At 39.0% G+C, this 9,945-nt stretch overlaps 1 protein-coding gene across 3 annotated transcripts; it reads right to left on the bottom strand.

Moving 5' to 3' along the window:
* Nucleotides 1–6,534: 6,534 nt before the first annotated feature.
* Nucleotides 6,535–8,445, bottom strand: LOC111266209 (uncharacterized). 3 transcript variants are annotated; one of them, XM_022843494.2, is made up of 3 exons: nt 8,417–8,445; nt 7,345–7,491; nt 6,535–6,925 (listed from the first exon to the last, which is right to left on the bottom strand). In XM_022843494.2, the coding sequence occupies exons 2-3, from the start codon at nt 7,489–7,491 to the stop codon at nt 6,647–6,649; spliced, it is 426 nt and encodes a 141-aa protein (XP_022699229.1). In that variant the 5' UTR covers nt 8,417–8,445; the 3' UTR covers nt 6,535–6,646. The 3 variants fall into 3 exon arrangements, with proteins under 3 accessions (XP_022699229.1, XP_022699230.1, XP_022699227.1); XM_022843495.2 differs by lacking the exon at nt 8,417–8,445 and adding an exon at nt 8,322–8,402; XM_022843492.2 differs by lacking the exon at nt 8,417–8,445 and adding an exon at nt 7,758–8,095.
* Nucleotides 8,446–9,945: the final 1,500 nt, after the last annotated feature.

Here is a 9,945-nt window from a genome sequence, read left to right as displayed (position 1 = left end):
TAAAATCCTATTAATGCGTATAAGTGACGGCGAGGAAAGCTCAGAGCAAAATCAATCGATTTTTACAGCGGACAGATAAGGCAGGCGTATAGCACTATCAATCTATATATGCTATTAGAAGTGTCCGCGGATCTGTCCAGGCCAAAAAGGACGCTTTAGACGCTACAAACTGGGCGTATTTTTTCTGGATCGCTAAGGTCCCATGCAGGAAAGATTTGCGCGGAATGCGAAACCAATTCGACAAATACTTTTCGCTAAAGGGAGAGATTCGCTTGTTCCCATAAGCATAATGAAAACTTTTTCTCATTTGCTACATTTTTATCTTTTACAAATGCCAAGACGGCCATCAGCGTCACTGATATAAATATATCGGTCAGTGTGAGAACTGTGGACAAGTGGACTCAACGCGCCGTACGGTAAACTGTGAAACTATACTGTGAAAAAAGCTATTAGGTGTTAATGATTAGACAATAGCTGGGCTTTATTCGATATGACTTCAGCTATAAATATAATTCAACTTTCACCTCCGTAGAGGTAAAATGAAATGTACTCAATAGCAAAAGAGGCGCGGGATGAGGCGCGTTTCAGTCCCTCACAATATCAACTTGTTTAGATACATCGGGCACGCAAAAAACTGTCAAATAAAAATAAACTATATCATAGCAACCGATCTTTTTCTATTCGATATTCCGCCCTCTCTGTCATGGTTTGAAGCGCACTCTGATAAATGAGCGAAGTTTTCACATCGTTGCGCGCCGAGACATTGACCAGGACGATTAAGACCGCTTTCACAGTATCGGAAACATATTATACATTTAGGTTGGTCAAATCCCTTGTGCGAAACAAGTTGAAGTATTGGAAATTGATTTTGTGATATGCCATGTGCCCGAACCGGTGGATCCCGGATAGTCGTCTACCTGCCTCCTTCAGGTAGGCCAGGATCTTTAGTCTTCGTCCGGAACCTACGCCGGTACGGGAAAATCGCTACCTGAACGCCGTACTGCTAATAGTGTCTACCTGTTTGATCGTCCTGTACACGTCTTTTGTTTCGCATACGAAAACGTCTTTGTTCTTTATATAGAAAGTGTAATAAGATCTGAAAAGGTTTATTGTACTTACAGTTTCAAAACATAATAAAATGAATCAATCTCCTACGAGAAATTTTTGCAACAGCAGATACGAACGCACCCATGAAGCGCGAGCAATTCGTTCGTTCGTTATATCTAAGACCTTTAGGTCGATCATGATGCAGAAACGAAAATCACTTACCTATGTATTTAAATGCGGGTTCAGCGTCTTTTCTAAGCTCATTGGTAGCTTCAATGAATGCTTTTACGTGGCTCGCCAAACTATTCGCAGTTTCTTGAAGGATGCCGAAATGATGGACTAGGGTCTCTGTGCGGTCTTTTTCGCGTTCAGCTACAGCAGCCAGCTGGACTTTTTCTTTATTTCGCAGCGTTAGCGTCTCAACCAAAAGCTTGAGGTGGGCCTGCCGTTCCCGAAGGATGTTCCGTTGATCAACTGTTAACGTTTAGAAAGCTGTACATTATCTGTTTTTAGTAATTCTTTTTCATACAATAGGTATGGTATACAGAAATGTTTAATATTACTGTTATTCTTGTTTCGATCAAAACATTAATTAAATATTTTGGCAAATTTCTCACAAAGATCGTATTGCTTGGAACAGATCTCTTCGATAAGCCGGTTCGTTTCACCGTCGCCATTCTGTATCACAGTTATCGCCTGTTCGCGTACTTCTTTGATCTTTTGAAGGAATTCTGCTTTCTTTTCTACGGCTTCTCGTTCCTGGCGCTCCTCGTTAGCATACCCTTTGGCTAGCTCAGATTTGAGCTCGGACTCGAGTTTTTCTTTCACAGATATGTCATCCTGAAGAATAAAGCACTCGATAATTCGCTGAGTTTGTTTTCATTCTACTTCCGTTTAATTTTGACGTTAGACGGTTTAACTTTGTGAATTATCGGATAGCTATATGGACGTATATATATATAGAAACGATGGCGTATGTCGAATACGTTGATGTTTGTGCCTGTCAATGAAGTGACGTTTGCCGAATAGAAGTCCCGCTGTACATTTTTGTTCCTCGAAATCGAGCAGGAACAAAGCGGAAGAAGCCTTGCGAAAATTAGGCTCATAGTTTATTTAAAAATTTATAGCAGCAGATTTATATGGGAAAAAAGTAAGTGTAGATTTGCAATGACCAATACGTGTTTTTTTTACATTAATGGCAATTCCACACTGATTACTTACAGTCGCGTAAAGCATTATAAGTGGTGCTAAATGTTCTAGTACTTTCAGCTGGTGGAAATGGTTCTGCTGTGCTCTCATTTGGCTTAACACGGTTTATTTTTTCAGAGGTAGCAACGTTCGTTGAGCCTTCGAATCGCTACATAGAAGTATACAATAGCCGGACAGGCAGCCAATTTAGCTTTTAACATAAAACGCTTAATCTCTTAGTTTAATAACAAATAACGTCACTACGACGATCGCAACTTGTGGAAATTAATTGCTTACATTAAAATACATATATGAATATACGGCATACAATAAGTGTTAGCTCATACTATTTTTTTTAAATTGCTGTTCGTATAAACCTTTCTACCCTAACAGAGTTCTGGTGCAATGTCCCATCTACCCTGTCAAAGTAACAGCCGAAGCCTAGTTATGGGAAAAGTCTTTTCATCAGCCCGCATCATCCAGCTTGGCAGTTATATCCTTCAGCAACTGCTTGAGTTCAGTGGTTGAAAAAAGCACTGCGTTCAACGAGATTAAAGTATTTATAGGCACATTATCTTAAACGTTTTATAGAAGCAAAAACTCAGCACCCATTACGGAACATCTATGGTAATAATAAACATAGCCTGATAGCCCCTATCCAAGCGAATAACTGTCAATTTTCTCATCTTTTAGCGCTGTTCGAAACGTGAACGTAGTTCCTCAAGTGTTTTTTCAAAAAAGTAACAACCAACTTTTACAATAGAGTGTTGTATCGATGTCGAGAACTATATTTCAAGGTGACGAAGGACAAAAGAGGAGCTTCTAGAGAAAACGTCTCTGCGCTGAACTTCGCACGCATATCGCCGACTTCGGTTAGTTTTTTCTATTTGTATGGTCTCTAGAGGATGTGTTTGACACTACGCGCCTTGTTGACGTCCAGATTTAATTTCTGATAAAATCATGCCAAGTAAAAACTAACTGATAAGCAACAACAAGTATGTCTTCCAAGCAATTGGCAATACGACAGGATGGCATGAAGATAGCTATCTGTACATATAAACATATACTTTTTGTCAATTCAACAACTAACGCTCGTTCACCGTCTAACCTTGAGTTGTTGAAGCCGCTGTCTCTTTGCGTTAGCAGTGGATTTTTCGCAGTCGAGTTGAGCGTTGAGATCTTCAAGTTCTATCTGCTTTGCTAATAGTTCCGTACTAAGCACAGTGTACGTTTCTTTTTCCTCACTGCTCCTCTGACGCACCAAAGCTAACTGTTCGTAAGTTAAACGTAACTTTTGAACAAGTTCCGCTAGCTGAGACGCCTTTTGCTCCGTCGCATTAACGACAGTTTCAAACCTGCCCAATACAGAATGGGTTTGCACACTCGGCCCACATAAAGCGATTTGTAGCATCTGTAAAAGGTAAACCTAGCCAATTTAAGGTGCTAATAGAAACATATATATATATGGCATGAACTTTTTCTTTTACGTGATACTATATATATATATATATATATATATATATTATCACGACAAGTGTGTTCCTAATAAATAAGACAGACAAAACTCATTGCACAATAATTATCTATTGTTTTACAGTCGGTTTTTACCTTCCAATATCGAATCCTTCTTCATTTTGGCAGTCGGCTCGTGTTAGTCTATGGAATGACATAGAGCATTTCGCAATATGAAATACACAAGAGTAAAGGGTGTGTTTGCTAAAATAGTACTTTGTTTCGGCCTTACCTGAAAGATGCTCTCCAGATACTGGTAAAGGGCTTCAACATCCGTATCTTTTCTGTTCAGGCAGGCTTGTAAATCGCCTACCTGAGTTCTCACTTGTTCCACGGTAGCAAGTGCCCCAGTAATTCTGGAAATTTATTAAGGATCTGCTATAAAGAAGAAAACGAACGCTAAACATAGAACATATCAATAAACGTGTGACGCCCGTAAATGGTCAACTGTGAGCCAAGCATAGATCGTTCGGTCCAAAACATCGACTCTACCTAGCTGATGAATATTCGTTTCTTCTGCTTTTACCTATAGCACAAAAAAGATTGCATTACTTTCTAATGAATAGATGGTATGGAAGAATTTGTTACATACATTGGCTCAGGGTGTTCAATTTATTACTATGTGTTTTGTTTACAGGAAATCCGACTGCTTTCTGAATCATCCGGATTTCCTGAGTAGAGGCTTTCATTCTGTATTGAGACGGCAAGTAGTATTTAGGGATTAAAATCATCCTGTTACGCTGTTACTATAGTTTACAGAGAGACTGGGTTCGAGGGATCCACTCACTGTGGGTACAAGTCCTGTTTCAACCGGCTTATCTCATCATCGATATTCTTCAGTAACTCCAAATGTTGTTCAAATTGACGAAGCTTACGAGCTCGAGCGTCACGCTTCGACACGAGGGGCATGCCCTGCGAAAAAAACGCACACGCTATTTAGAGTAGCATTAACGAGCAGTTTGCTTAAAGCGACACACAACTCCGCAAGTGATCATTGGACAAAGTAAAGCTGTCTGATTTCTTTTCGACAATGTCCAGTATGGACTCAGTCAGCGAAACTAAGGCAACCAAACTATTCGTGGCCTTTCCATAAGTAAGAATTTTTCGATTTTCAATGATTTTCCTATGCAGTTCTATTGACTTGCTGACCCTGTTTGAGGTACGTAGCCGGTACGACGCTTGCTCCAATGTGTAGCCGTTTTCCTTAAGTAGAGAGCTTTACATAAGAGTAACAAAAAGGTCACAGATGGCGCATAGGGGGGGGGGGGACTTCCTGTTATGTGTAGGCGGTATGTGTGAATACATATCTGAATAGTCTCCCGCACATAAACCAAGAACTTGAATGGTCCACAGAACCAATCGCACTTCGAAAAATCAGCAGTTGTACGAAAATTCCAGCCCACCAGAATATTTACTTGTAGGTAACATAAGCAGGATTTTTGTTGGACATCGCGATGTGCGTTACCTCGCTATAGTATGATCTTGTGAAGAAAACACTGTTTCCAGTTTGACAAACTGAAAATCGCCGGGTAGTTAGATTATGAAATCGTACATTTCGCTAAGTGAATACTGCTAAAGTGTCATAGCAATGCTAAAAAAAAAAAAAGGCTTACCGTTGGCGGATCCATTTTGGCTAGCCTGTACCATGGCTTTAGGCTGAATATGGCAAAAAAACAACGGATGTGATGGATACACTAAGTTTTAGTTGAAACATTAGCTGTTATAGCGGGCGCTTATTTTCAGTTTGTAGAAATTATTTCCTTGACTCTTTTCGATATGTCTCTATATATATATATATATATATATAAGTGCGGAAGCTGAGCTTACCAATAAAATAACCACAGCGTGATAAAACACACGAATCATTTTGGTAAAAATATTTTTGAAATTTGAATCTCTTGAATTCAAAATACTCCATAGGACGAACCATTCGCTTGTACTGCAATCTATCCAAACGCGGCCAGAGGGAACCGCGTATCGTAAAACTAATACGTGTTGAAACTGACATCTTCCTCACGACATCTGCATGGAGTACATGCATGTAGAAAGCATCGTGGTGAATTAGAATAGATTGATTATTGGCATAGTGGACCGAACACACATCTCCAAATGATCAGGTAACAGGCCATAGAGAATGATGAACATCAAAATTAAGTCTTTTGTTACAGTGATATTGCAATTGTATAACATAGCGTATTTGAGATAGTTTCTTGCAAAATATTTAATACGTCATAATTACTCGTGGTAGTAATAAAAATAATAAGAAAAGCTATGAATGTTTATAGTTCAATCAAACTATAGACATTCATAGCTTTTTATTTATTGATGTACAAGAAGTTCACTTTACACGTTTATACACTATTTCGATTTGTAGTCAATTCAATCACGTGAAAAGGGCCCGAGTCCTATTTGGTCACAATATATCTGGCCGTCGACTTTTTCTGAACCAGTTTCTAGGGAAGGCCTAAAACAATCCGAAAGTAGTTCTTTTGTCTACACTTGAGGGTAGAAGGTAAGGTAGAGCAACGATATTCTTTACTAGAAATACTACCATAAAACCATGTTAACAGCAGATAATTCTGCGATATAGCTATACAGAAATGAAGTGACATCTCTATTACCACTAAATTTTACTCGATGTCGCTACCGGTCCTATTCTATCTAAAATTATCTAGAGCCATTGGTACCGAAATCATCATAATAAAAATTACTGTTTTTGTTAACAGTATCATAATCGCACAGTGCCATATGAAACATTCAGCCTTGACGATTGCAAAAAAAACAGCATTTATTGACGAAATAGGATTGAGTTCGTTTATTAGAAGACGACATTTTCGATAGGACCGTGACCAGATAGAGCGATCTGACCAGGATGACACCGAACTAACTAATCTCTATCTCACTCCATATCGGTAAAGATAGCTTTTATGCAGTTATTGGCTTCCTCAAAAGCATCTTTTTCTCTGTCAGGTAGGCTTTCAAGAAAATCACCAGACTGCTGTTTGAGGCAATCTATAAAAACCTTCTTTTTCTTCTCTTTGTCTTGTCCTTCTTTCATCAGTTCAGTGCCGCACTTCATTGCTAATGGAACCATCCCCTTGAGAACTTGATCTAGTGTGTCTTCATTTGTTTTCATTACTAAGGAGTCTAAGCAAGGTCGAGCTAGATGCATGTCCTCCTACGAACAGGATTGGGAGAAAAATAACCACGTTAAAAACGTTCAAGGTTTTCCCTGCGTACAAGAACCGAACTTTTAATGAATTTAGGTAGGAAATTTGAAAATTCTATTCATATGTTTTATTCTACGAGTGGTTGAAGTGAAATACTTGAAGAGAGCTAGTATACGTGCTTGTTATTAAATAGGTACATCTTAAAACAATAAATGAAAGGCTCGTTTTAAAGAATCTGACCAATTTAGTGAAAGCTGTAAGTTGTAGTAGCAAAAAAACGAAGAACCACTATTACGTTGTTACCATGATCAATTTAAAGTTAGGTTAGCTAGCATACTGGCTTAGGTTCGACAGTTCACCTGTTTCGAAGGCTGACAGTTCTAAATACTAATTGATTAGCCCTTTGTATAATAGTTAGGTCTGTTACCTTCAACTTGGATGCCTTGTCTGAGGCCGCAAGTAGGTCGACAACGGTTTCAAACACTTGGACCAGCTGTTCTACGTTGGCCATGCATTGCTCGTATAGTACCAATGCGAATAGAGCCAACAAAACAAAGCGACCGAATTTTGCCATCTGCAAATCAACAGTAGAAATTGAAACGTGCCTATTATACGAGCTGGTTCATCTATTCATTGCTATATGTATTGTTATGGCAATCACCGCAGAAAAAAGTATATACATATACAAGATTTGTGCTTGTCCACCTCTTTAAGACACTTGTATTTACCAACGTAATGCAATAATGTATCAACCAATAGGTGAGACGTAAACACTGTTAGGTGATACGATGCACTTGGCCATCGTTTGAGAAACCATGGGGCATAAGTCAACGATCGAACCTTGAAAAATATCGGGGGAGCCATCGAGGCAGTAGCCTGTCCAAACTCGTATCGAACACAAACCGTCATTTACTCGAAGTTACACTTCGTAGAAGTTTTGGCCTCTGGAAATTTAAAAAAGCGATGGTCGTCCGGAGCGGCCAACTTTAAGCACCAACTTTTCATTATTATCTGCTGCCAGCAAACATAGTTGAGACTTGAATATCTCCTCGTTCACTACGAGGAAACATCTGTTTCCTCTTTTCTAGACGAACCCAATGTATTGAACGAATTGACAACCTGGTAGTTAAGGTGTATTTTGAGAGAAATATGACGAGTCCTTGATGACAGCTTACACAATGACGAACTCGCATACTTGAACAAGGTGCATTCTTATCATTCAGTTTTGCGGTAGATATGAGACAGTCTTTCTAGCAGAACGCTAAACTGAAACATTTGTGATTGGATGTACTCAAGTACGTTGCACATCTTGACCAGCTACAAGTGGAAGTTACAGTCATTTGCTCTTCTACAAGCGTAGATGAAGAAATATCCACGTGAGCCATTATTAGGAGAGCAGCTCACCTGCCGCAAACGCGATGGCACGAAAAAATTCAGCCAAAACTAAGGGACCTAATAAACATAGGCTGTTAACAAAGTTACATCGTTATAATACATACCGCTTATTTTTATATAGAGGGAATGCCGGAAAATAATTTGTTGTCTAACCTTTATAGCAGAAGCTTAAGGCTAGCAAATTGCGAAAGGCTGAGCAAACTGATGATTGACTGATAACGATAAAAGGTCTGTCAAGTTACCACAAACGTTGAATATTTGCCAACGTTACATTGTGATAAAAAATTGTTTATGTTAAACGAACAACTGTGTGTCGATTACCAACGTCTAAGTTTATACAATGTAATCGAAATATTTTATAGAATGCCGTTTTTTGTTGTCCGAAAGGTCGGCCATCTAATTTTTAGACAAATTCGTAAGTTGATTATCTTATCTACTAATATGTTCGACATTGGTGATGTGACGCTGTGGTGCGACACGTAATTCTTCACAGAATGGCCAGTTAAGTGGACGTACTGGATCTGCCTGCTACTTCAGGCTTCCAGCTAGTTAACGTGTCTACCGTTCGACTTTTCAGTGGGATTTTTGTCCGCTCTAGTGTCTATTGAATGACTTTCCTTATTTTCTATTATTTCCTATATATTATTCGTCCGTTTTATAGATCATTCCATCAATTCGTTCGTAACCACAGAATTTTCGAACCTGAGTTGCTTACAGGGCGCTATAATTTACCTAAATAAGAGAAGACGCCTAGGAGTACGCCTTATCCTATCATGACATCGTATCTAGATTACGACAGATGTTAAGGCTAAGCTTGTTTATAGTTATTCTGAACAAAGACGCAGGCGCTGAATCACTTGTCATAGCAGCATAAAACTTATGCAAATAATACAGGACCTTGTCGACGTGGCTATATACGTATAAAAGGCCGAATCAACTACCTGAAATCCTAACTAAATAACCGTATAATGACTTGATCCATCTTCTCAAATTCGAGTATGGAAATATACTCGAGGTCTCTTTTTGCGCCTGAAAGAGAACCACCAAACCTGCCAAAATAGGTCGTTTTAATTACGTGCCTTTATTTAAAGGCGTGTCACGTTCAGTAAACTTCAAAATCAGTTGTAAGATCAGTTTCTAGTATTAGATATTTTTTAATTTCTCATAAAATAGAAAAGCGTGCAATGAGAGACCTCTTGATGAAATTTAACATGTAGCCATGTTATATGGCGGACAAAGCAGACCAACTGTTTCAATATCGTTAGCACAACTCTAATGAACTCTGTTCATTGCAGTGGCTAGGGTAGCTAAATTTCGGCTGCGAAATGACAATCGATGGTTCATATTGTGCGGCTCGATCTCGGCCAAACGGTAACCCCATAGACCCGATGTTACTGAAAAGGAATGGGTGTATTAAGTAGAACAAGGACTGCTGTTTGCTGGTAATAATGACGTTGTCTAGTCAGGTGTTTTTAGGCATGTAGATGTAATTCTAGGCAATTAGATGTCCGTACCGATCGATCTCGCAAGTAATAAACCAAATAATAGCGCTTCGTTGTTAATTGCAAGAGCTTTATTTGAATAGACAGAAAGAGACAAATAGAAACCATTAACTTTGTCCCTCTTTCGAAAC

The sequence above is a fragment of the Varroa jacobsoni genome, unplaced genomic scaffold, assembly GCF_002532875.2.
Source record: "Varroa jacobsoni isolate VJ856 unplaced genomic scaffold, vjacob_1.0 scaffold_1063, whole genome shotgun sequence".
Taxonomy (NCBI): domain Eukaryota; kingdom Metazoa; phylum Arthropoda; class Arachnida; order Mesostigmata; family Varroidae; genus Varroa; species Varroa jacobsoni.
The sequence above is the reverse complement of the archived record's forward strand: the minus strand, read 5'-3'. Positions and strand labels throughout refer to the sequence as shown.